At 35.8% G+C, this 27408-nt stretch overlaps 1 protein-coding gene across 4 annotated transcripts in view; it reads right to left on the reverse strand.

The window, feature by feature from the left end:
* LOC129754912 (uncharacterized) overlaps nucleotides 1–27408 on the reverse strand; it is a 286153-nt gene that overhangs the window by 11382 nt on the left and 247363 nt on the right. For all 4 annotated transcript variants that reach the window (XM_055751177.1, XM_055751175.1, XM_055751173.1 and 1 more), the window contains one exon: nucleotides 450–751. In XM_055751177.1, the coding sequence (XP_055607152.1) occupies nucleotides 450–751 (302 nt within the window). The remainder of the gene's footprint in view (nucleotides 1–449; nucleotides 752–27408) is intronic.

Genomic DNA, 27408 nt, shown 5'->3' on the forward strand with positions numbered 1-27408 from the left:
TGAACGAAATTTCGTTCTAAGTGTTATGTCAGTGTGATCAGTGCTTTTAGACATCATTCAAATCTTGTTTACAATTTTTCATGTTGAAGGTCACTCCTTAATTTTTATAAATATTTTATTAGAAATGCTGGTAAAATATTTATGCGTCACAAATTCACAAATATCAACAAAACTGCTGATTATACGGAAAAATGAGATTCAGATGATCGATAGCAAATTTCTTCACGTTCAATATGCAAAACAGATTTCAAATTTATGTTACACAAGATTTTTTTCTTGTTTCAAAATTTAATATTTGGATCATAATTCAAAAGCTGTTCTACTGAGATTTTTTTGAATTTCATTTTCAAATTCAGCTAACTCATGTTTCATGTTAAAAGAGCACAAAATAGTTAATTTATAACTCAAATTCAATACACAGAAGATCGCATTTTTTTGAATTTTCTTACCTTCAAGGTACTGCTGATGTCCTGCGCAATAGACTCCTTCGCGCAGATGACCGCATGGCACCGGAACTCGTGCTTCAGCTTCCGGCCCTCGTGCCGATAGATCCAGCAGAAGACCCGTGGATAGTTCTTTGGTGAGCTGCAGTAGGTGATCCGGTGGGACCAGTACTCGGTGAGGCCGTGCTGCCTGGTTGTTGCCTTCAGCCCCGAGGGACACAGGCACAGCTTCATCATCACGTCCGGTTTACTGTTCTGGGTGTAGTTGCGCCACAGCGTCGCCAGCGGCTTTTCCGCGCAACCCTCGCCTGGAATGGAGGAAGGAAAGGAAAAAAGTTAGAATTATTATATCAGAAAAATATGCTCACGAAGAATATGACAGTTTTTTTCAATTTTATTAATCAATTTTTAAAATTTTGTTCATTCATATGACTCTTCTGGTTTCTTCCGAATAAATCTGAATTTGAAGGTTAAAAATAATAATGAAGCTTTTTGTTTGTTTTGCCCATTGGAATGCACCGAATCATACCCAAATTAGTTCGGTCGAACTATCCAAAGCTTAAAAAGAAGCATAAAAGGCAGACCAGCCCTCATATGGTGAATGTTTTAGGCCAAGGCCAAATGATATGGAAAGTTTTGATTTAGAAGCGGACACATAAGCATGAGTTGGATCAGCAACACTCGATCCAATACATGTGATCGAACTTGTATTAGTGTCTAACAATCATGAGAACAACCTGTTGCCCCATCCAGTCGGCGGTTAGTTAGTGATTGGCATAGCATAATAGGTGGAGAGACTCTGCCCAGAAGGCGTTTAGGTTCTGCCCCATGCCTCAAGAATGAATCGACCGGCCTTCAAAGTCAGTCCAAATGAGACAAGTATGAGGGTGACAGAGAGAAGAAAAAAACCCGTGAATGAGTAAGAATCTTTGAATCGTTTGAATCTTGGGATTTCGGGTAGTTTTATGAATTATTCCAAGAAAATCATATTTCTCAATGACATATAGAATATGAGCTGGAAACAAAAGGTTTCAATATGTAGTAAGTTTAGATAACTAGAGTTTCCTACCCGAAAATTCCTGGCAAAAGTGCTCAAAACTGTTGGCATGCTTGGATGAATGTGAAATAATTTTCCATTCAATGTCTACATTTCACATTTCCATCATTGCCCCCGATTAGTCAAAATAGAAATCTGAAACTCACTGTCGAAAATAGTCATTTCAAACTCGTATGGGAGAGTGAGGAATCATGGGCCACTTTTTTCTTTCAATAGGCAATTTTTTTAAATTTTGAATAAGTTATTTTCCTCAAATGGCTGTTTTAAAAAAAGCATTTTTTTTATTTCGAAAAATGGTGGGGAATTGTGGGCCACTAAATCCAAATTGACCAAATACCATGCAAAGTTTATGAGATGACCAAAATCTTTAATTTCAAAATTCATTTCGTTATTTTAAAGCAATTTCAAATGATGAAATAAAAAAGAGAGTTGTGTATGATTGAATAGATTCAAAAACCTGGCTCGCGAACGTTTTGGCAAAATACCTTATATAGGATGGACAAAACAATTCAAACAAACAAATTCAGACAAACAAACTCTTCATTTGGCACAAGAAAACTTTACAAATAGGGAAAACGTATTCTAGTTCTTAATGTGTATAAAAACATAAAAAAGCTATGATTTGCAAATTGCTTGCGTTTGTGTGACTTATTGATATTTCATCAAAAATTCCTTTTCCACGTGATGGCAAAACTAATATCATAAGCGTATTCGTATATTTTTGTTATGGACTTTAGGTTCCCCATCGATGCAATTAGCGGGTGCGTATTTAAGTCAACAACATATACGGCGACGGCGATGACAGTTGGATTGAGATTTTTATCTCAAGACACATCTGAGATATTCAGAGTCAACCTGTATACACATCTCAGGTGACGATGGAAATCCCGTGCTAAGTGTTAGTAAAAGTTTTTTTTTGTAAACATTGAAACCATGACAATTTGTGACGTCAGTTGCATTTCCAAACAAACAACCAACAGCGAAAACTATAGAGAAAAAAATCATTGCCAACTGCTGTTTACAATTCTCGCCTAGGATACATAAACATCCTGGCAAGTGACGTAGGCTTTGTTTACCTTTTTACTTCTTGAATAACGAGTTCTGTATTAGTGTGCGTGTTTCTTCATCACCTTCTTTCCACCACATTGATTCAGAGTGGTCCACGTTACCCCACTCTCCCCTACCCGTTAATTTGGATTTTTGAAAAACTCAGTCATCTGAATTCAGAAATCATGATAGCAAACAACGCTTTTTTTTTAAGATAAACGCCTCTACAATAATGCTTGACGAGGGTTCCAATAACTCTTCTTCCAGGTCATTAGGAGTGTATTTATTCGAGAAAAATGCAACATCTTGTTTTGTGAATAACTCTTAAATGCATGGATTTAAATTAATGAAATTTTCAGCGAAGTTACCTGTTAATGTTATTTTTACATATGCAATTTTTTGGGATGTTCTGTAAAGTGGTTTTTTGAGATAGCGTCCAATAAGGAAACATCTCTAATGCATACAATAAATCACCCTTTTTCAAATTCATGGCTATTTTTGATTACCTTTTTTTTCCTGAAGCTTCAAAATAACTCAAAATTTTAAATTTGATCGAAGTTATAACAAATTAAACAGATTATCCTTCTTTGGCACAAAACCAACATATCTGACATTTTATCACTCCAACACCGTTTTTGTGTAACGGCACGATTTCTGATCCAACTTACACAAAATATAAACTTTGTCTGACTTATTGAAGTGCTTTGCAGGTAAAACGATCTCATTTGGAGGCAGTCTTTTTTGTATGTTTAACGCCGTGCCAATCGTTATGACCGACTGAGTAATTTGAAGTTTCCACCGATCGTTAACCTTCTCAAGTACTAGACTTTCAATTTTTCATACTTTTTCTCCTTGTTTATTTTCGGGAAATACAGGCAAGGCTTGTCAACTGGTTGGAAACCGGCCAGGTCAGCTAAACAAACCAGACATAAAAATTTGCCATTTTTCTATAACTTTGTCTTTTCATATTATTCGGATTGAGCTTGAAAGAACCCTCACATTCCTCTTACTTCATGGAATCAATCATCTTCATTTTTATTAAAATTTTTGTTCAATATTGAATCCTCTAGGACTTCTTAAACGATTTACCATGTGAACTTTGGTCGAAAAGTTGATTTTGAGCTGCTTTTGGGTCTCACACTGAAAATTTTCTGAATTTTTTTTTTATCGTGCCCAAAAAAAACTTGTCAATGAACTTCAGTACTGGACACTATCTCAAAAACTACTTGACAGATTATCACCCAATTTTTGACACGTTTACAATACATTACACTTTAAGTTTATTTCGCAAACGTCTAGACGTCATTGCTAGGAATCCGGAGAAAAATTCTTCAGTTTACTGGTAGAATAGATAGTACATCCGATCTTGAAAAATCCAATTGACCTGATTAAGTTGTTCGTTTACTGTCACGACTTTGTAGATTGAATAAGTGAGTGACGAAACCAAATCATGTATTCACTGTCATTAGGAAGTTCGTCTTGGCTATCATGATTTTATTTCATCGTCTTTCAAAAAACGTGGGGAAGAAATTTATTTTCTCTCATTCATTCCCTACTGCGGTCAACGAATATGATTTCTTCAAGCTCTGCGCCGGAATTTAAAAAAAATCGCAAATGTTCATGCTAAAAAATCCCGGGAAATCCCGAAGCCAATAAAAAGTGCTGAATTACTAAAAATTTGCACAAACTAGATTGAAAAGATCAGGTTAAGCTAGAAAAATGATAGTTCTACCATTGATCACACTGCTTGACATGACACTTAGAACAATCCGATCATGTTCTGTCTAATTTTGCCACCTATCGTCGGTATTGCGAACCCTGCAAAATTTGACAAAAAATCCCTGCAGGAAAACTTTACCTGTTTAGCGCGATTGTATCTTCGAAATTGCCTATTTTCCATAAAATTTGGTTGGCACCTTCTTATTAGGATATCAATTCTTCAATTAGATCGCTGCGCACTCTGGAATTGAAATTGCGTACTGCTGGAAAATTATCCAACAAACGAAATCGAGTGTCCCGTCAGTATGGTCAGTGGTTCTATCTTGATATATGGCTTAAACACAAACTATTTTTCTTCTTCTAAAAACTGGTTAATACATTGAATTTGATAAAAAAATAAGGTTTTTCATTCGATAACTTAGTGTAAAAATGAAAACCGGCAAAGAATCTCTAAACAATTCCAATAAATAAACGCTACGAAAAGAATGAATGATTTCTTATAAGCAGAGTTCAGTTTTCGGTATTCATCTTTCGTGTTAAGGCACTTGTGCTTATTATAGTTTCGGAGACGCATTTTTTAGCAGTTTTCTGTCGCCGCAGTTCTCTAGTAACCCAGGGAGTTCGTAGATCACCATCAACGCTGCGTTTTGGCACATGGCGATCGATAGTGTAGTTGAGAATATTTGAAAATTTTTCGGCAGCTGCGTTAGGATCAGAAGAATCTAGTTCATCTTCCCAATTGATAGAATCCAGAACGAGGGAGATAGCTACAAAGTCGGCATTCTTGAAATCATGATACAAGGATCTTGTTTTCTCTGCGGGAGCAAATATCCTGGCAACATCGATTGAGATCACTAAGGCGGGGTGATGTGGGACAGGCTTAACAAGGGGAGCGTGAGCTAAATCGATTGTTGGATTTCTAAACCCTTCGTTAACAAAACAAAGGTCGAGCAAACGACCGTTTTCGTTTTCGATATTGTTGATTTGACGCAGAGTCGCTGTACTTAAACTATCTAAAAAGATGTTGGAGGATGCCGAAAACGAAGAACGTATGGGATCCGGAAACAGAAAGCCACTACGCGAAGTACACCATTTCAAACCGGGCAAGTTGAAATCACCGATAACGAGTATGTCATCTTCAGGGGAGCACATAGAGCTAACTTTGGTGAGGCAGCGCGAGAAAGATTCAGCTAACACCTGATCTCCGGAGCGATCGGGAGGCACGTACACTACGCACAAGTAAAGTTTCCGGTCGCCGAGGTCGATGCGGGTCCATAAAAGTTCCAAATCTTCCCAGGAGTTGTCTTCGATTAGCATAGATGGAAGTTCAGATTTCACAGCAAGTAACACTCCACCTCCGATTGACTTTTTGCTGTTTAATGGACTACGGTCGCATCGGAAGACTGCATAGTCCGGACTGATAATCTGACTGGAAAGCGTGCGGTCGTTCAGCCATGTTTCAGTGAAGGCGATGATGTCATAGCTGGAGCACGATGTAGCAAGTAGGTAATCGACAACACACGAATTTACACCACCGACATTCTGATAGAAGCAACTGATGGAGTCAGACGATTCGGGTGCAAGACGGGAACGACGATTACTGGAAAAACAGAATCTATCACGCGGAGAAGAACGGTCAATGACAGCATACTTGCCTGAAAGTGCAGGCTGGAGAACCCATTCGCCACAGACGAACTCAGGGCCGGGACGACTGATGACGCAGGCAGGAAACAGCGCGACTGAGTCGAAGGGCTCAGGGGTCTCCGTAATTCCTGATTCGTTGCGCCCCGGAGCTGGAAACCCGGTAGAGATAGTAGCAGGAGCGTCGTACGGATGATTTTGCGAGATGGATCTGTGGTAAAGCGGAAACTGGGAACGCAAGCAGGATGGTTTGGTCGTAATGGGGTACTTGCCTGGAAAAGTGATCTGGAGAACCCCCTCGCCTTCAACGAACTCAGGGCCAGGACGACTGATGACGCTGGCTGGAAACAGCGCGACTGAGTCGAAGGGCTCCGGGGTCTCCAAAGAGCTCAAATCGATGCGTCCTGGTGTTGAAGCCCATGTAGAAACCCAAGAGTGTTGCTGGCCATTGTAGAATCTAGGATTGGTTGAGATTTCATCACACAGGGAAAGTGTTCCAGAAGAATATGAGTACTTGCCTGGAAAAGTAGGCTGGAGGACCTCATTGCCACTATCGAACTCAGGGCTAGGACGACTGAAGACGCTGGCTGGAAACTGCGCGACTGAGTCGAGGGGCTTTGAGGCCTCCCAAGTGCCAAGTTCGTTGCGTCCTAGTGATGAAACCCAAGCATCGCTGGCTTTTCCTCCAATATCTGGAGAATAGTCGCAAAACAATCTGCTGAGGTTTAAGATCTCGTCTTCGTCGTTGGCTAAAATGGGAGCCGAGTGGATCCCATCATTCTCAGAGATGCTGGCAGAGCCTACATCAGGTGCGGTGGAGCGGTTGTGGATCGACCAGGGCCAAATACGGTCGGGGTAGTAGCTTCCATAGGTTGAAAACGTTGAACCGTTGGGGAAGGAGTCAAAGGCTGTCGGTTGTAGTTTTTTGGCTGATCAACGAATTCCCGAAAGAGTAACCCAGTAGGCCACGTCATGGGGTTCAATGCAGCATCTTTGTACATAGGATCCAATCCAATTTTGAAGGACACATATTTACGAGTGGACCCATCAACTCCTTTCGGTAGCAGTCGTTTCATTTCAACCGGTGTAGGAGGATTCAAGCAGCGGGATATTATTTTGTTAACATCATCGTCCGAAATCTGCGGCTGGAGACCAGCTAGGTACAACCAGAACTTTGGTGTTGCGGGAGGAGGTACAATGAACGAGACTGACAGATCGCTAAGATCGACAGACTTAGTCCCGGTCATAGTGGAACCAACAAGCGAATGTCCATCATTGCCACGGCGACGTTTAATGTTCGGAGACGGATACGTTCGTGGTGTCCCTTTCAAAGGGGGGAACGAGGGAGCTGTGATCGGAGGATATTGCTTCTGAGCCATGTCATCAACTTTTTTAGACAGAGAGTCGAGCTGTTGAGTAAGCTTGTCAAGCGCGGTTATTGGGACGGAATTTCCATCCGAGATCGAGTTATCGTCTATAAAACGGCGGATACTTCGTCCGTTCGTCCGTAATGACATATTTTGAAACAAAAGGATAGTTATCTAAAAATTTAAGAAATTTTATGAATAACTTGAAACCTAGCAAACCAACTTTCGTTACATTATATGCGATGGAATTTTACAAATTTTTTTGATCACACAAAATCTCGACAGCATTGAATTTGAACCTTCTGCAAATTACAGGTTCAACTCTATCTGTATCTACCACTTCATAGTAGTTGACCCGTGCTGAACAATAATTTGTTATGTGATGGCTTCTAAATAAAATTCTTCCCGCTCATTTTCACCATCTTTCATTTCTTCTAACTTTCAATCCAGTTTAAAGAACTTTTGTATTTTTTTGAATGCTGATGTTCATACAGTAGACTGTATGATTTTTGAAAACATCCAATTCCAGAAGCAAGCAACGATCAATGAATTTTATAAACCAGACGTAAACATTTGAACTTCTCTCCATTTTTTTGAGTATGTTTAAAATTGAATTTGTAAGATTCACTTATACTTGTTAGGTCAAACTTACGACGAATAACTCACGGCGTTGTCGTGCTCCATGTTACCTGAGTCTTTCTTCTTAATTTTTTTATTTTTACCAATCATCCTCACGAGTCTTTTATCGGAATTTTGTTGTTTTTATATTCAATTTTACTCACAAATATTTCTATCCTAATCATTCATTCAAAATCACCCATTTTTTCTACGGAATTTTCGAATATTCATCATTCCCCTTCCGAATAATTCGAAATCTGCCATCGGACTATTTGTTATCAACATTTTTCAACAATTCTTCGTCGGAACCTTTAATTTCTACACATTTTCCTAAAGAGTTTATCGTCGTAAACAAAACATCCTAATTTACGATGAGTTTTTCATCGTTATCAACTAATTTCCTTGAATTATTACATCAGTTTTCGTTGTTCTCCTCACGGGTTATCTTTTTTTTTTTGGCTTAACCATCCTTTGCTTACTTTCCGACTCTTTCATCGAAAAATTTAAGATAGAAAATGTTCAATATAATCCTAGTCTTTCATCGAAATCATTTTCTTCATTTTTTCTTACACAAGTCTTTCATTGAAATCATGCATCCAATATCATCCGAGTCTTGCATCGGAGTTTTCTTCTGATCATTTCCCTCTTACGAGTCTTTCATCCGTCTTCAATTTTTTTCTACAAATCTTTTACCGTAATCGTGTATTAAAATATTTCTAGTCTTGCATAGGACTCAAGTCTTCGAGTAACTCGCAGGACGCTCACAATTTTTACTTATTTTCCTCATGAGTCTTTCATCGTAAACAACACATCCTAATTTACGATAAGAGACTTTCATCGTAATTATTTTTTTTCAAGTTTTTTTATCAGATTTTTTTTTCTACGAGTCTTTCATCGTAAATTGTTATCTTTCCATCGAATTATTTTGATTCAACAATCTTTTTTTGAACATTTCGACACTTTCATCGTTAAACTTTTAATAGAAAACATCCAATATAACCTAAGAATTTCTCCGAAATTTTTAATGGGTAAAAAATTTTATTTACCGAGTCTCTCATTGTAAGCCTATCCTAGTTCGCCCGAGTTTTTATTGGAGTAATTTATCTTTTTTTTCCTTAAACGAGTCTTTCATCGTAATTTAGCAGAAAAAATCATCCGAGTCTTGCATCGGAATTCTATTTTTTTTTACGAGTCTTTCATCGTAATCATGCTTTAGTTTTCCCGAGTCTTTCATCGGACTTCTTTTTTTTACGAGTCTTTCATCGCAATCGTGTATTGAAACATTCCGAATCTTTAATCGGACTTCATCAAGTATCTTCGTCTTTACTACGAGTCTTTCATCGTATAATTGTATCTTTAAATGCACAATCCAATTCACTCTACCTGCTTTACGATCACCGGATTCTTTGATCGAGTTTAAATTTGATATGGTTTGTTGCCGAATACTTAATCTGGTTCAGTCCAGTAATCTTACCCTTCAGAGGAGACTTCTAACTGCGCCTTTGTCGTGCTTGATCTAATTATTTCGGACACTACTTAAAATTTCACCAGGACAAATTCACAACACATCCATTTTTCTTCACATTCGTTAGCAGAATCACTCGTGTTTTCGATCTCTTTCTATTTTTCACCTTCAACGATTTCGATTTTTTTGCAGAAACTAACAGCATGAATCGTCTACACGTTAAACTTAGTTTGCTCATTTATTTCGTAAAACAAATGCATATACTGTTTCACTCACTTGTTTTAGTCACTTTATTATAGATTTTTTTCGAATTACCACTGAACTCTGCTTAGATTTTTATTCCGGATCTTATGTTGAAAAAATCGAGATCAAATGGCCAGGTACTGTCAAAATTTGTATGTACTAATTTGTTAAGCCAAAAAAATCTAGAAAAATTCTGAAACTTATATTGAAGTAAGATTATTCGAGATATTATGTCAATGGGTCCCCTTACTATAATTCCGATTTTCATTTTATTTCCTAGTTTTCTAGAACTTTGAGCAATATGATTGAAGCTATGCTTTAATTTAGATTTTTCTCGGGAACACTTTTGAACTTGAGTTCTTATAAAACCATGATCAACATCATATTTGGCCTTATTTTCAAGACTTCGTACTGAATTAAGTATGATTTCTAACTGGTATTCAAACACAGATATCAGATAGGAAAAGATAAATTTAGGTCACCCTAGTAATCAAACTATGATGACGTGAGCTTGAACCGACCGCGTCACGGAAAGAGCAAAAAGTTGCACAGAAATTTCGAGTCCGTCTCCTCCTAAAACAAAAACAAAGAATAAAAAATACAAAACTATTCACTCCTCTATACAGATATGGCTTCATTCTAAGCTCACTCGAAATCCGAACCCTCCGGTCGATGATGATGGGTAAACGTTCTTGGAAATTTCTAAGATTCAGATTTAATCCTTCTAGACCGACCCGGACAGAAACTAGGCAGCCGGTAGTCAGTGCTAGTGGGTGCTTGTAGATGATTAATTACAAGTTGAACCCGAACGGAATCAGCGCCATATGAGAGTTCAACCCGGCCATTTATAATATGGTTGGAGGCAGGGGTGGGACTCTCAGACATATCCGAAAACCGGTTCAACCAGTTCAGATCGGTCACTACTGGATCATTAGGATGATTGCACGCGGATTGATGGTATCAACTAACTGGCTGGATGGAACGTTCTAATCGTTCTAAGTCTGTCTGTGTTCAATTCTTCGAAAGCCTTTGGGAATCGATTGATCGTCATCGTCGTGATCAACCTGTTGTTTTCAAGCTTCCTGGTTCGATCATAAGGATTCCACAAGATTTTTTGTTGAACCGAGCATATCAGTTGATATGAAACACCTGAGGAGTCTGCACAGATAGTTTTCAGTCCTACATATTGATAAATTCACACCTGTTCGATAGACACAGTTTGTGTCTTTCCGTCAATGTTTACCAACGACATTCCTTTCGTAGCTCTGACGTGATCGATACAATCGATTCAACGGCAGTCAAACATTCCGCTGATGGATTCGATCATTGGTGATTGCGCAAGCATTGTTTGCGTTGAGTTTGATCCGGCGGAAACAAATAAATTATACTGTTATCTGCACAACACACCCATACGCTTTCGTGAGATTTTCGATCACACCAGAGAAACGTGCTGCTGTATTTTTTTTTTTTTTTTTTTTTTTTAATATGTCTTTATTAGTCTTTTAATCATTACATTTAAGTTACATTATTAAAGTTAAATTAAAGTGTTCAGATCAATTATGATCAGTTCAACTCTTTGATACAGTTAATTTTAAACATTGTTTATTTGATTTAAATTTGCTTTAGCAATAAATAATTTGATTTATAGGAGAATATCCTGTTAAGCAAAAAAAAAAAAAGATGTAAAAACTTAATCCTAAATCCTAAAAACTAACTTAATTGTAAAGAGAACGAATCTCTGCGATAGAAGACTGCATCGATTTGCCTCTGAAGTTGGAGATGATTTTGTTGGCCATCTCTTCGATCGATTCTATGCCTGCAATCCGATGAAGATCTTCGGTGCTGTGCCAAGGTGGAAGCCGCAAAATCATTTTCAGAACCTTGTTCTGAATCCTCTGGATGGCTTTCTTCCTCGTCGCGCAGCAGCTAGACCAAATCGGAACTGCATACATTATCGCTGGTCGAAAGACCTGTTTGTAGATTAACATCTTGTTTCGCAGACACAACCTGGATTTCCTGTTGATGAGAGAATAAAGAGATTTAGTGTATTTATTACATTTAGATTGAATATCTTCAATGTGATTTTTAAAAGTAAGATGCCGATCAAGTGTGAGTCCCAAGTACTTCACGTGATTAGACCATTCTAATGAAACCCCATTAAAAGTTATGGAATGATTTTCATTAGGTTTTAAAAAATTTGCTCTTGGCTTATGGGGAAATAAAATAAGTTGAGTTTTGGAAGCGTTAGGAGAAATTTTCCACATTTTCAAGTAATTCAAAAAGGAATTTAAATTTTGTTGCAATCTACTGCGTACCACCCGTAAATTTCGACCTTTGGCTGAAAGCAAAGTATCATCAGCAAATAATCTTCTACCTTTTCCTTCTGGTACATCAGGAAGATCAGAAGTAAAAATATTGTATAAAATTGGCCCAAGTATACTGCCCTGAGGGACCCCAGCTCTAATGGGAGTCCTTTCAGAGCATGAATTTTGATAGCTTACTTGTAAGGTTCGGCTAGTCAAATAATTTTGAATAATTTTGGTGAGATATACAGGAAAATCAAATCGAGCTAATTTAGCTACTAAACCTTTGTGCCAAACACTGTCAAAAGCTTTTTCAATATCAAGAAGAGCAACACCAGTTGAATAACCTTCAGATTTGCTAGCGTTAATCATATTAGTTACACTCAAAAGTTGATGTGTAGTAGAATGTCCATGTCGGAAACCAAATTGTTCATCAGGGAAAATAGAATTCTGATTAATGTGAATCATCATTCTATTCAAAATAACTCTCTCAAATAGTTTACTTAAAGAAGGAAGCAAACTAATTGGTCGATAACTTGATGGCTCTGAAGCACTTTTTCCAGGTTTCAAAATTGGAGTTACTTTGGCATTTTTCCATTTATTGGGAAAATAAGCCAAGTGAAAACATTTGTTGAAGATTTTAACTAAAAAATTTAAAGTGCTTTCAGGCAACTTTTTAATAAGAATATAGAAAATCCCATCTTCCCCCGGAGCTTTCATATTTTTAAATTTTTTTGCAAATCAATTTAAGTTCATCAATATTTGTCTCACAAGAACTTTCAAACACATTTTGCTTTGAAAGAATATCATCAAATTCTAGGGAAATTTGAGCGTCAATAGGACTAACAACGTTTAAATTAAAATCATGAGCAGACTCAAATTGTTGGGCTAATTTTTGAGCTTTTTCTGAATTAGTTAAAAGAAGTTTATCCCCATCTTTCAAAGTAGGAATTGGCTTCTGGGGCTTTTTCAGAATTTTAGTTAATTTCCAAAATGGCTTTGAGTAGGGTTTTATGTCCTCTACTGCTTTTGCAAAATTTTCATTACGAATGAAATTTAAACGACGTTTGATTTCTTTTTGAAGGTCGCAATAAATAAATTTTAAATAAGGATCCCTAGTACGTTGATATTGGCGTCGACGAATGTTTTTCAGTCGTATCAAAAACTGAAGATCATCATCAATTAAAGGTTGATTAAATTTATGTTCAACTTTAGGTATTGAAGCGGCTTTAGCATCGACTATTGAAGTTGTCAAATTTTCTATAGCCAAATCAATATCTTCTATTGAATTCAGTGGAACGTTTACATCTAAATTACGTTCAATAAAATTCATATATCGCTCCCAGTTAGCCTTTTGAAAGTTAAAAGCTGATTTTAAAGGGTTTTCAATGGGACTTTGGGATAAAGAAAATGTTACTGGAAGGTGGTCTGAATCGAGGTCCGCATGAGTAACTAATTGACTACAATGCTCGCCTAAATCCGTTAGAACCAAATCAATTGTGGAGGGATTTCTAATTGAAGAAAAACAAGTATGCCCATTAGGATATTCAACAGTATAATAACCTGCAGAGCAGTCATTAAACAAAATATTCCCATTTGAATTTGATGAAATATTATTCCAAGATCGGTGTTTTGCATTAAAGTCACCAATAATAAAAAATTTAGATTTATTTCTGGTGAGTTTTTGTAAATCTCCCTTCAAAAAACTTTTCTGTTCACCGCTGCATTGAAAAGGCAAGTATGCGGCAACAATTATAATTTTCCCCATAGAAGTTTCTAATTCAATTCCAATTGTTTCTAAGACTTTTGTATTGAAAGAAGGAAGAAGTCTAAATTTGAGACGACTATTGATTACAATAGCTACACCCCCACCTTGTCGATCAAGTCGATCATTCCGTAAAATTTTAAAGAAAGCATTGCTTTTCAAGTTATTGTCTGGCTTTAAAAAAGTTTCAGTGATGGCAGCAATATGTATGTTTTGAGTTTTCAAAAATAAAAAGAATTCATCTTGGTTAGCCAGCAAAGATCTAGCGTTCCAATTCATAATATTTAAACATCTATTTGGATCCATGAGGGAATCGTAAAGTCATAATAATTTTGTTAGCATAATTAAAAGAAGTTTGAAAAGCTTCAAACATTGAATTTGCTTTCAACATAAGTTGCATCATTTCCATTAAATTTTGATGCAAAAATTTTAATTTTTCCTCAGTAATCTCACCCAAATCAACAAAATTGTTAGGATCAGAAAATGAAGGAGAAGAACAAGTATTTAAATTTCGGGGATTTTCCCAAGCCTTCGCATGAACGTTGAGACTTGGTTTTTTCCCATTTTTATTAGTTAAACCTGAAGAGGGCAACCCATTTTCAACCACCTCTGAGAACGATAAACAACGAGTCTGGGGCGCAGAATCAGCCCAGGTAACATTAAAATCACTTCGGGTATTACCCAGCCGTGATTCCAATGTAGACCGAGGCTGACCGCGAACAGGCAGGTTGTTTGCCGGCCCGACGTGTGAAGACGAAAAAGAGGAAGGAGGAGAAGAAACTTTTCTGGAAACTTTGAGATTTTTCCTAGAAGCAATAATTTTTGCCCTGATGGGACAGTCTAGAGAATTCGAGGAATGATTACCTGCGCAATTCGCACACTTAAAAAATTCTGTTTTTGGCTTATCACCACCAAAAAGGCATTTAGATTTTTCATGATCGAATGAGCCGCAAAACATGCATCTGGCATTCATTCTACAATTTTTAGTCCCGTGACAAAAAGCTTGACAACGACGACATTGCGTAATATTTTGTAAAAAATTGGTAGTAGATTTACGAAAAGGTTCAAATTTTACTCGACAATGAAACATAAGACGAGCCTTTTCCAAAATTTTCAAATTATTAACCTGATCCTTTTTAAAATGGATCAAATAAAGTTCAGGAGCAAAACCAACACTACTGGTATTATTCGTGTTGGTTCTTTTCCTCATTTGAATTACTTGAATTGGAGAAAAACCTAACAATGAATTTAATTCAGCTGTGATCTCATCCGGTGTCTGATCGCCAGTGAGACCACGAAGTACAACTTTAAATGGACGATCACTTCTAGTGTCGTACGTAAAAAATTGGTGTTTTTTATTATTCAAATAATTTAAAACCTTTTGAAAATCATTAAAAGATTCCGCCAATATACGAGCAGTTCCCCTTCGACCGATCTGAAAAGAAATCTTCACATCCTTGACGGAAGTGACTATTTCTTTTCGAAAGGCATTGAAGTTAGGAATCGTGACCGTTATTGGTGGAATCTTTTCGTTTTTAAGAGTATAAGAAGAAGAAGGTTTCTTAGTACTCTTATCAGAATTAAATATGAATATTTCCTCATCACCGATGTTATGAAGGACATCGAATGAATTGGAAATTTCAACTTTTTTGGGCGATGGACCTGAATTAGGTTCGGCAATCCGTTTTCTTCCGGCCCTTGACCCGGCCGATGACTTCCCCATGCTGGAAAGAAAAGAGAAAATATGAATAAAAGAAAATGAAAATAATTTTAGCACTGAAAAGTGCTGATTGAAATACAGGTAAGGAAAAAATAAATAATGTAAAATGTTCCTGCAGGTACACAGCAACGATACGATGCTCCGGCGTACGTGTTGACGGCTCAACGGTACAGATGGAAGTGATGCTGCTGTATTAGGTAGTTCGATTGAACGGCGCAGCGCAATTCGATAGCTCTTGGGAATGTTTTGAATTAATGAAGCAAGTACCCACCTACCCTCTTGAATAGCCAGTTGCTGGCGCTCCTGATAAATCGATGAGTACTGCCCATTAAGTATATTATTGACAAACAAAGACTGGGCGCGTGTGTTGGCTAAATATTTGCCATACTTTTCTGTCCATCTCATACCCGCCTATCTAGCTGTTCTACGAGAGGGTGAAAGTCTGGCAGCTGGCTAGGTTGGTCTGCATCAATGTGAGGAATACTTCACTTTCATTACAACTCATGATTTATTGTATACTGTCTGCTTGCATTCTGAAGAGCTTTCGAGAAAAGGTTCCTCTCACATCTCTACGGCTGTACCAGACTGTACCTATTCCTATTTATTTTATTCATTATTATTATAGAGTTTATTAAAAAAAAAAGACGACTGTTGACTGTTAACTAGGGTACCTCAAATGATCCGACTTTTAAAAATGTTATGCACTGCAGGCTGAAATTGATCCTAGGCCTATTACAAGGTCTCATGTAAAATTTAGGCCAGATTGGGCCATGGAAAGGGGCTACTCATTGAGTTTGAAGTTTTGTATGGTATTTTGAGACCTTTTGTTCGGGAGGAACATAAAAAACCAGTTTTTCATTAATATCTTTGGTCCTCTTCGGTAGATTTTTTGAATACAGGTTTTCTCAAACTTTAAATTAAGACAAATTTTTCTTCCGAAGACTGCGTTTCGAAATAAGTTAAGATAAAAAAAAGTAATAAGGATTCAAAATTGGGCTATCATTTTTAACCTCCCTTTGCTGTTGGGGTCTCTATGACCCGAACTGTACTTTCTCGATGCGATATCTTAGAAATAATTAAAGCTAGATACATGAAATGAAGCTCACCAATTTCTCATTTTTAGAATTTTGAATAGGGTTATCAGAGTCACCAACCAAATACCAAATGTACCATTTTGAAATTGTAAAAGTGTCTGCTATCAGATGCGTGTTGAAAATTTGATTGAACAAATTTTCTCTTCCCTTCAATTACGTTATTTTCTAACCTAAAGTGATGATTTTTTTTAAGAAGATTGATAGGGTGGCCAAGTAGAGTATGTAGGTACTAAATTATAGAATTTCAACATTTTGAAGACCAAATGTGAAGTTTATCGATTTTTGCTTTACGCTTTTTGTTACACTGCGCATAACTATTCTGTTTAAAACTTCAAATTTATTTATCAAATAATATTGACCCCTTGATTAGCTTTAGAATATAAAATCTGCATATTTGGTCCATTTTATGTCGAAATAAGACACAGCGTACTCCGGAAATCTCTCATTGTGTGTTTTTCGCTGTTCTAAATAAGATAAAAAAAAATGCAAAAAAAAGTGATTTTTTTTATGTTTGTATAAAATAAATCATGTATCAACCCAGTTTTAATTAATATTAGGTTATTCTCCAGTAAACAAAACAATGGTTTAAAAAAAAAGTCACTTTCCTCTTTCATTTGAGCCCAAATTTTATGTAGATTTTTTAATTTTTTCCATGGTTTTGGCTACAACTTTGTAGAAGACATCAAAAATCAATCTTTTACATCAGGATAATATGAAGCAATGAGCATTTATGGGTTTTAATTAATCGGAACAAATATCAAATTTTTTTTGTCACTCATATTTTTTCAAGAATTCCGAAGGGAGAAGTAAATTAAGTTTAAGTTATTTTAAAGAAAATAAAGAATTTAAAGAAAGTCAAACTATAGAAGATGGGAATTATATCACCTGTGGTTTACGAATTTATTTTTTCAAATTTTCGATTTAAATTATCTTGATTTTAAGATTTTGTGCAATGAGGATTGAATAAAACTTTGTTGCATTTCAGGTTTTGTCCAATTTATTGACAATTTGCATTATTTTATATATTTTTTCCCCCCTCCTCGTAATGTTTCAACTCCAAGTGACATAAGAAGGATTTCAAATGAGTTCCGGTCATATAAAAAAAGATCGCTACTTAACTTCAAAATTTCAAATGTTTTTTAAAAAATTATGTGGATAATCTGGGCAAATAAATGTAGAAAAATTATTTGAAGCATTTCATGCCACTGTTATCAAATCTGCTCATGACACGATGTTAAACTTTGTTTTCATAAAAGTTAGAAAATAATATTCCAGAGGAAAGCTGAAAATGCAGAAATCAATAGACAAATGTTTGCAGTGTTCCATACTACCAGATAAAAACCCGTGTTAAACCAACGAGATAGTGCGTTTTCTAAAAATCATTGTGGTCAAGTTCCCCCTATGAGACATCACAAATTTTGATTTTTTTTTTCTTCTAGTTCTTCCTTTCTTGTTTTTATCTCCGAAACATCTAAGCAATACTTGTCAACGAATAATTTCTGGCGATAGAACTGCCACGTGCCAGCTAAAAAGTTCATTTGACAATAAATTCCGATTTTTTTTAAATATCTCTCCGCTAGCAATTAGAATATTTTGCACACGATTTGACCACCGTATTTTGTTGAAGTCAGGCCTGTTTGTTAGAGAACCAGTTTGACTGAACCAGTTAGAAAAATTGACCTTTTTCATCACTTCTCCAATCTTAAATTTTTCTATTGCGCTTGATTAACCTTTGACATTCCTTACTAAAGTGTCCATTTCCCGGTCATTTCAGCGTTCCCGGGAATCGGGAATCCTGACGATCATTTTCTCGAATTCTCGGGATCCCGGGATAAATTGAAAATGAAGATGAAGATTTTAGCCAATCTGTAGCCAATCTCAAGAAATGTCATCAAGAAATGTCATCGATACAGCAATAGATACAGCAAAAAGTTATCCTTAAAATAAGCAAGCTCGACAACTCAAAAAGTCCGGGACCGGATGATATTCCATCACATTTTGTCAAAGCGAATCATACCATTTTACCCTTGATTAGAGACGTTTTCAACGATTGCATACAAAACGGTGAATTCCCAGAATTCCTGAAAATAGCACGAGTTTTACCCATCTAAAAAACAGGAAAAAAAGACAGATTGCAGCAACTATCGCCCGATTTCTATACTATCGTGTTCACTAAGATTTTGGAGCTGCGAATAGCTGATCGTATCTCGCAATTCCTGAACCACCACAATGTACAGGATATCCTATCAATATGTCTTCCGCGAAGGATCGAGTAATCTGACAGCAGCCTCTGAGCTAGTGGATGCAATCCACAATGCCATTGATAGCAGAAAATTCATCGGAGTTTTGTTCTTAGACTTGAAGAAGGCTTTTGACATGATCGACCAGACTATTTTTCTCCGGAAACTAGAAGCTTGTGGAATCAGAGGTAGTGCGAATTCCCTTTTTAGGAATTATTTAGCCAACCGGAAACAATACGTTCAAAAAAAACCAGTCAACTAGTGATTTTTTTGTTTAGGGGAGTTTATGGATCAACTAGTGATCTAGGTAACTTGTCTGTTGGGGTTCCTCAAGGCAGCAACCTAGGTAAACCTAGGCAGCAACCTTCGCATGGTAAACCCAGACTGTTTGCTAATGATACTTCACTGTCTTACGAGCACACCGATGTTGGAACAATAATTTCCCAGATGTCAACTGATTTAGAAAAACTTCAGGAATTTTTTGATGCAATCCTCCTAAAACAAAATATGTCATCTTTTTATCCACGAACCGACCTTCTGCGTTCCATAATCAGTTCAAAGTTGGTACTACATTGATTGAACAAGTCAAAACTTTCGAATACTTAGGCCTAAAGTTCGACGAGCAGATTAGATGGAACGTGCATATTGATGGCCTCAGAAATGAACTAAGCGCTATACACAGCATTATATGGAAGAATTCGAGATTCGTTCCTACTAAACAATTAATCTATGTGCATCTGTGCAATCCAAATTACAATACATTGTCTCGATTCGAGGAGCTGCTAAGAAAAGCTACATCAGACCTCTTCAAGCCATGCAGAACCGATGCTTAAAAGCAGTTTATAAACGACCTAGACTTTTCTCCTTCTACGATCTATTCCAAGAAGCCTCGCACTCGATACTACCAATAACCGCTTTAACCCTCATCCGCATTAGGGTGTCATTTTGACACCATTGCAAGTTTGAAGGCTTGTAACTGTTTTCAGAAGTTTCAAAATACAACAATCTCTTCGGGGACCCTAAATGAATTCAAAAGTTCTTCAATATTGCATCTTTACTTTTTTATGGACGAACCCTGGAAGCCTGGACAAAAAAAACTCCTTTTTCCGACTTTGGGTGTCATTTTGACACCACAAAAGTAAAATCTATTTAAGTCGTTTGAATTATTATGAACTTCATATATAACTTATATCAGTAGAAACCTTGTAATGTCAGTAAAATATGTGTAGAACATTATATACAGCTAAAGTTACAAGTTTTCTCGTTATTCAGCATGAAAGAAAAATGCGTGTCGTGACAAGCAAACGTGAACTTGGACTATCAATAGAAAATTTCCAACCAAGAAACGTACGACGCGCATCATTATTTCGTCTGTCGGCTTCGCTCTCTGCCCAAATCACCACCCACCGTACCAGCTCGGAGAGCAAACAAACACGTTTTGCTGGACGCGCTGCTTGTGGTTCTAGAAATTCAGGAATGATTTTACGTTCATAATTTTCATATTTTTGTGAAATCTCACAGCGTAAATTGTTGCACCTCACTAGAATGTAGATTAAATTTGCTTTCCAATGAATATATTTTTGATTGGTTCAAACAAAGTGAAAGCACTGAAAATCCGGGTACAACCTGACGGTGGACCACAAAAAGAGATGAAATTTCAATTTGTAAAAAAATTGCGCAACTTAGTGAACTTTGTAAAATTCCAGTAATTTCAATTTTTGTTGAATCAAAAATCTAAAGACAGCGAAATGTTAGAATTTTAATAAAGTTTGTTGTCATATTTTTTCTAAAACTCTACCATCGCTCAAACAGTATTTACTAGCAATTGAATGAAAAGTAGGTTTTTTAGACTACTTATTTTAACTTTTTGTGACCATTTCTTTAAAAAAAATTTAAAAAATACTTCTTGTCTTCATGATGTAGGCAATAACTTCAGCTTTCATATGCATAACGCAAATATTTGTTTGGACGTGTAATATATGAACTATAGCAGTTTTCGTGAGGCATGTTTTTCGGATTTTTTTTCTTTCATGCTGAATAACGAGAAAACTTGTAACTTTAGCTGTATATAATGTTCTAACATATTTTACTGACATTACAAGGTTTCTTTTGATGTAAGTTTTGTTTAAATCGGTTTAACACGCCAAAAGTTATAACGATTTGAGCTTGTGGTGTCAAATTGACACTCCTAGTGCTGATTAGGGTAATGAAATCTAATGCGGATGAGGGTTAAGGGAACTTCAAAGTGTGATTCAGATCCACAATAAACTATAAAATCCGCTTTTCCATCACAACCAGCAAATCCAGCATCTAAACCACAGATTTCCAACACGCTCAAGAGGAAATCTAGCAACTAGGAGAGCCAACAAGGAGAAAATGAAAAAAAATACCCGAATACTACAGCAGAATGAAGTCAATAATCTCCCGCATTCTTGAAACATGTAACGAACAAAGCTAGTTTCAAGCGTCAATTCAAAATCCACCTGAAAACCCAGGGGTGGAAAACAGAAGAAAAAAGCAAAAAAAATGCGCTCAAATGTCAAATCTGATTAAATCACCGACCAGTGAGCAGGCATCAAATTTTGTATCATTAAATGACCATTCTTAAAACTATTTTTTAAGTTGTTGAGAGAGTTGTGCATTGGATACGTTTACAAGTTTCACCAAACTGAGCATGCCTCATCTATGAAACAACAACTTTGTTGATTTTGTTTGGTTCCGGCACGAATTTCTATCATAAACGATTACAAATCTTTTCAAAAAGTGCTCATTTTTCTGTGCTGATTTAATGCTGCAAAAATGCCGCAGCAAAATTTCTATTTGCCTGACCTAGCTGAAAACAAACCTCATAAGCTTCCTAAATTGAAGTGAAGCAAAACTAATTAAGTTGTGAACCAGCTCGAACTAGTTCTCTTAACAGAGAGCAATCTTACTGGGGACTTAAAAAAGACTTGAAAATGAAAAAAAGATCAAAATAACGACAAGCATGAAAAGTCATAAAATCATAACATAGACTATATCAGATTTGAATCTTGAAGAAGCGATTATTTTAATAACCAACTTTTCATTGACAAATGTCAGAGCTTTATATTGGTATTTCATTGATACAAAAAAGATCATTCCAAAAATTGAAGAAAATTTACCATTGATAAATTGGGAAACAATTTGGGAAAATTTAAATACTTAGCAGCTGAAGATAGATCGCGATTATTTGTGTTAGTTAATGATTTATTGCCAAACAAAGAAAAATTACGTTCGTATAATATAGGTCGCCTAGAAAACAGCAATTGCGAAATTTGCTCAGAGTCGGATACGAATATACATCGCATCAAAGAATGCACAAATGCAAAGCCTGTATGGAAGTGGATAGAAAAAATTATTAGAGAAAAATTCAAAATATCTGTACAATCTCTTGAAGATATTCTTTCGTGGAAAATACCCAAAAACCAATGTCAAAAAACTGTGCTATGGTTAGTCGCTAGGGGAATGAGCTTTAATTTAGGAAGAGTAGGAAATTTATACATTTTTAAAAAACACCTGAACGAATACAAATGGAATCATAGGATTGTATTGAAGAAACATTTTGGAAAATATGTAAACCTTTGTAACTAGTTTGTATGTTTTTTTGAATAAAGAACTTAATATTAAAAAAAAAAAAAAATGGATAAAAATAGCAAATGAATAAAAACGAAAATATTAGTAAAAAAATTACGAATCGAGATCCATTGAATTCTTAAAAGCCTTCAAATACAATTTATTCGGCGATTTCAAATGGCTAGATTGTATTCAATTTTACTCAAATTTTAGGCCTTGGTCCAATGAATGAAGGAAAAAAAAAATCATCAAATTATTGTAAAGTTAAATCCTTTATGAAATTGTAAAATTTTTATTTTTAAAGCATTTTATCTCTGAAACTGTAATACCTCCAATACTAAATCCTAGAACTGTAGGAAACCCTTCATTGAACCTCGAAAATACACAAATTTGAGAACTTTCCCTACCAGCCCGAATAAAAATCCCTTCCTACAGGTTTGGCTATTGACGGCTTAGCCCAAAACTATGCTCTTTTATAAAAATTTATCCCCCAAAATCTGATTCTGCGAAAACCAAATTCATTGAAGGTAAGGGAATCAAACGCATACCTGCAGAGGTACTGCGAACACCATCAGAATAAGGATAAGCGGGAATAAAAGTTATCCAGAAAAAAAACTTCTCCGCTTTGAACTTACCCCCCCAAACCTAAATCTGCCACGATGGAGGTAATATAATCGGATTTGCTCACAGCAAAAACCCTCCAAAAAAAAAACAGTTCCCCGCTTGGAGGACAAGTTTGGCGTTTTGACAAGCTGTGATTTTAGTTGTCAATATCGAACTCAGGTTTGGGGGCTGGGAGTTCTCATGTTTGAGTATTTTTGATTTCCAGTGTTGATCTATAGGATAACGGACTTATTTTGGACCAGAGGACCAATTTTGGACCCCCTTGTCTAGCTCTCTTATAAAGCAACTAATTATGAAATTTGTTAGCAAATATTGTTGAAGTCCGGGCACTTAACGTAATGCACTAATTTTTTTCACTATTAATTGCTTTATAAGAGAGCTAGACAAGAAGGTCCAAAATAGGTCCAATAGTCCAAAATAAAACCGTTACCCTATACCCACAAGTTTATATTGACAAAGAAAACTTCAATAAACAGTTCTTGTTCACTTCACAGATCCGAGCACATATATAATTGAACGAAAAAACTATAATTATATTCGCATATGACAAACTAATTGAAATATTGAAGAAATTTCATTTTTTTGCGAACAATTATATTCCATCGATAATTTAAATACAAAAATAAAGCTTAATGCGTAAGATTAGGAATTAACAAAATCATCTCATGTTAAACACTGATATTTCGTAGCTCATAAAGTATTGAAAAAAAACACTGCTTCCTCTGCTTTCTAATCTGACGAACCTTAATGATTATTTGTTTTCGTTTTACAAAATTGTTCTTTAAAAACCCCAGGGAAAACGCAATCAGTCAATTCGTTAGTTGTTAACGGTTGTTAGCGAAGTGAAGACATTATCTCAAGTCTCAACTCTCACACCACACACAACAACACACTGGGTATTGAAAACTGCGCGGCCAACGAACGGTTCCACGATTTTTGGCGGAAACCCAAACTTTTTCATCACGCGCGCAGCTGCACAATTTTTCGCAGCCTCTTTCGTGCGGAAGATGCGCGCAAACACAACCGGAGGCGCCTAAGATTTGCCCCATACATCCGCACCTGCAGCAAGCGAATCAGCTCTCTGATCTTTGGAGCGTTTGTTTGGGTGAGAAAATTAGAGCCACGCAGAAATCAAAGAAAAAAAGAAAGAAAGACAGACAGACGGGAAAAATCACGGGGATAATTATGATTGTTTTATGATCACGCTGCTTTTTTGTAACAAAAACGAGCACGATTGTGTCTGCGATTGTATGTCTATTTGGGAAATGTGAAGAATGAAGGAAGCAACACAGCTCAGTGAACTTTTTCGAGCTGCGAAAAATGTAAGTCCAGTTGTTGATGGGGGAGGAGAATCGAAAACAAAACAACAAAAATAATCAAGCGTGTGACTATCCCCATTCAGAAGAAAATTCGCGCCCCGATGGGGGTGGTGAATTTTGCGGTTTTAAATTTGTGCAGCACAATAGGGAAAAAATGCACCACCATTTGTTGTGTGTGGTGGGTGGGATTGGTCACACCAATACGATAGGCACTGGAACCTGAGATTTGATACCCCACCGCCACCAAGTGTCTTGATTTTTATTTTTGTTTCGCGATATGAAAGACGAAAGTGAATCGTTTATTATCTCCCGCGCGATAGATACACACGTAATACGCGCTCTGAGCTGCGGTCATTGATCTCCAATTGTTATATTTTTATTAGAAATGATATAATGGTTTTTACCAATATCTTTTTGGAAATCAAGAAACTACAGGAAAGAAGTTTTTAACTATGAAATCAAAAAACATGATTTTATGTACTGATAGCACAAAATGTTGATTGATGTATGATAATATTGACTCATATTTCGTAAATTTAGATGACTGACTTCTGAAGCCGTTTTGCCGCTTCTCACGTCTTTCCGGTGTATGAAACATTCGCAGGATTTTTCCATTTTATACAGCGCACTTCACAATTAGTTCATTAAGTTGTTAACATTCGCAGTTGAAATCAGCTGGATTAAATGTTCAATTAATTGTATTTTATACTATACTATACTATTTTTTGCTTTTTTTTGGAAATATCAAACTATTTTTAACTTTTGGAACAACACTTATTTTACGGAGTGAAAATTTTGACGTCCTTGCAAGGCAACGCCTACTTGGTTCCCCTAAAATCCTAAGAAAACTCCTAAAAAAATTGAGACACCTTAAATTTGATAAATACTTTAACCTTTCAATGCATGCCTTTGTTTTAAATAATTACAGTAGTTTTTCGATTATATCACGGTCAAAAAAAATTTCACCGTGAATATGGCGTAACCGTGAATTTGGCGTAACTAAAAATTGCAGTAGAAAAATTTAATTTCATTGTCTAAAATCAATAATTTATATTGCTTTCAGTAGTGGAAACGTTTTGTATCAATAAATTTTGATCATAAGATGTAATTATCAAAGATTACTAAACACAAAGGATCGATTTCAGTTCAAATTATTCTTCTCTATAGCAATTAAAAGATTTTTTTAAACCATGTAGAATATCCATTTGATATTCTACATCTAGTTAAAGTAAATTTTTTAGTTTTTATGGAAATTTAACAGTCGTTATCTCTTAGTTCGATTTTGAAAAAAAAATTCTTCTGCAAATTTCAAATTTTTCTTCTGCTAATAAAAATTTCAATATTTTAATCTTCGTACCTTTGATTAACTAAAAAGTTTACCTTTTCGAAAAATATTTTGAAATTTGCTCAACTTATACTTTTAAAATGTTTTTCTTGAAATTTGCTTTATGGGCAGATAATTCTTTTGATTTTCATGTGTAGATAAAAAAAAATTTAGTCCTTTTTACATACTTAAAGGCAAAACAAGCAGAACATTATTTTGATCTTCCAAAATTATCTATTCAGACAATACTGAGGACTGTCCAATGAGGATTGCGCACGCCATCCTTTGAAATACACAAATTCAACAAAGAAATCAGAGACACTTATTTCTTTTCAAAAACGCCTCAATTCACCACATCTTTATATAATTCGCATGACCAAAAAAGTTTACTTTTCAAGAGCGGCTAACGAAGCACAAATAACAACACTGTCATTAGCGTGACGTTAATATACTTATGTCGATTATTACTAGTGTCTTTTAAATAGTTTCGGGCTTTGGCTTAAGTTTTAGTAGGAGTAGAATAGTAGTTGTTCCGTTGCGATTTCTTTTTTTACTGCTGAGAATTTTCTACACTTTTAGGCAAGAAAACTCAAATGTTTGTTAAAATTAACCCAATTGGAAAAAAATCAAAAACGGTGTATAGCAAAACTGTTATATTTGTAATTGATGGATTCCTAAAATCAATCATACAATTGTAGTTGAATCTATCATATTTATAGTTAAATGTGAAAGGTCAACCATGAATGTCTAGTCAAATCTATTATATTTATAGTTGAATGTCTAAAATCTAACATACATTTGTAGTTTATTCTATCATATTTACAGTTGAACGAAATATACCATTACAGTTGGCTCTATTATATTCATAGTTGATTGCGTAAGGTCAATCAGCAGTTTGTAGTTGAAACTGTTATATTTATAGTTGAAAGCCAAAAATCGATCATATAATTGTGGTTGAATCTATCATATTTATAGTTGAATCAACTATACCATCACAGTAGAAACCATAATATCTTAGTTGATTGCGTAAGGTCAATCAGAAGTTTGTTGTTGAGTCTATTATATCCATAACTGAATGCCAAAAAAATCAATTCGACTTTGATGATCGGTATAACTAGCTGAAATAGGTGGAACAACTTTTGTCTGTTTTCTACGTGTACACCTCAGTGTAAATGGAGAAAAAAAATATTTTGATTCCCAGGTGTCCTGATTTTTCAGGATTTGTCCTGATGTTCGAGAAACCGTCGTGATTTTTCAAAATCGCTTGAATTGTCCAGATTTTTGAAAAATGGCCAATGTCCAAAATGATCAAAAAACATGCAAATTTTAATTATGTTTATACATATTTTTATCCTAGTTAAATTAAAAATGCATATGATGCAAATTAAACAGCACATGGAAAATATGCTTACGCAGAGCAACGACGATGATAGTTGGATTGAAATTTTTATCTCAACATATATCCGAGATATTTTGAGTGGCCCACGTTTCCCCATGGCCCACGATACTCCACTCTCCCCTACTAATTTATTGTTAAATGATGAGAACATCAAACAAATCTTTAATAATATAGTTCAACCGATGATTATCTTTGGTTCGAATGATAATTACCGTGACTGCGGGTATTTCCGTGCACCTAAGCGATTTTTGTTTTTCAAGGCTGTGTAAAAAATTCAAATGAATGATACAAAAGGTCACAAACCCACCATTAGTTAGGATATCGTAGTTGATGAAATACACGAAAAAAGTTTGGAAAAATGCATCTGAAAAATGTGTTTCGTGCACATAATTCCGTGCACTCTCTCTTACATGTTTTCAATTCCGT

Source organism: Uranotaenia lowii, chromosome 3, assembly GCF_029784155.1.
Source record: "Uranotaenia lowii strain MFRU-FL chromosome 3, ASM2978415v1, whole genome shotgun sequence".
In the NCBI taxonomy this organism is placed as follows: Eukaryota; Metazoa; Arthropoda; class Insecta; order Diptera; family Culicidae; genus Uranotaenia; species Uranotaenia lowii.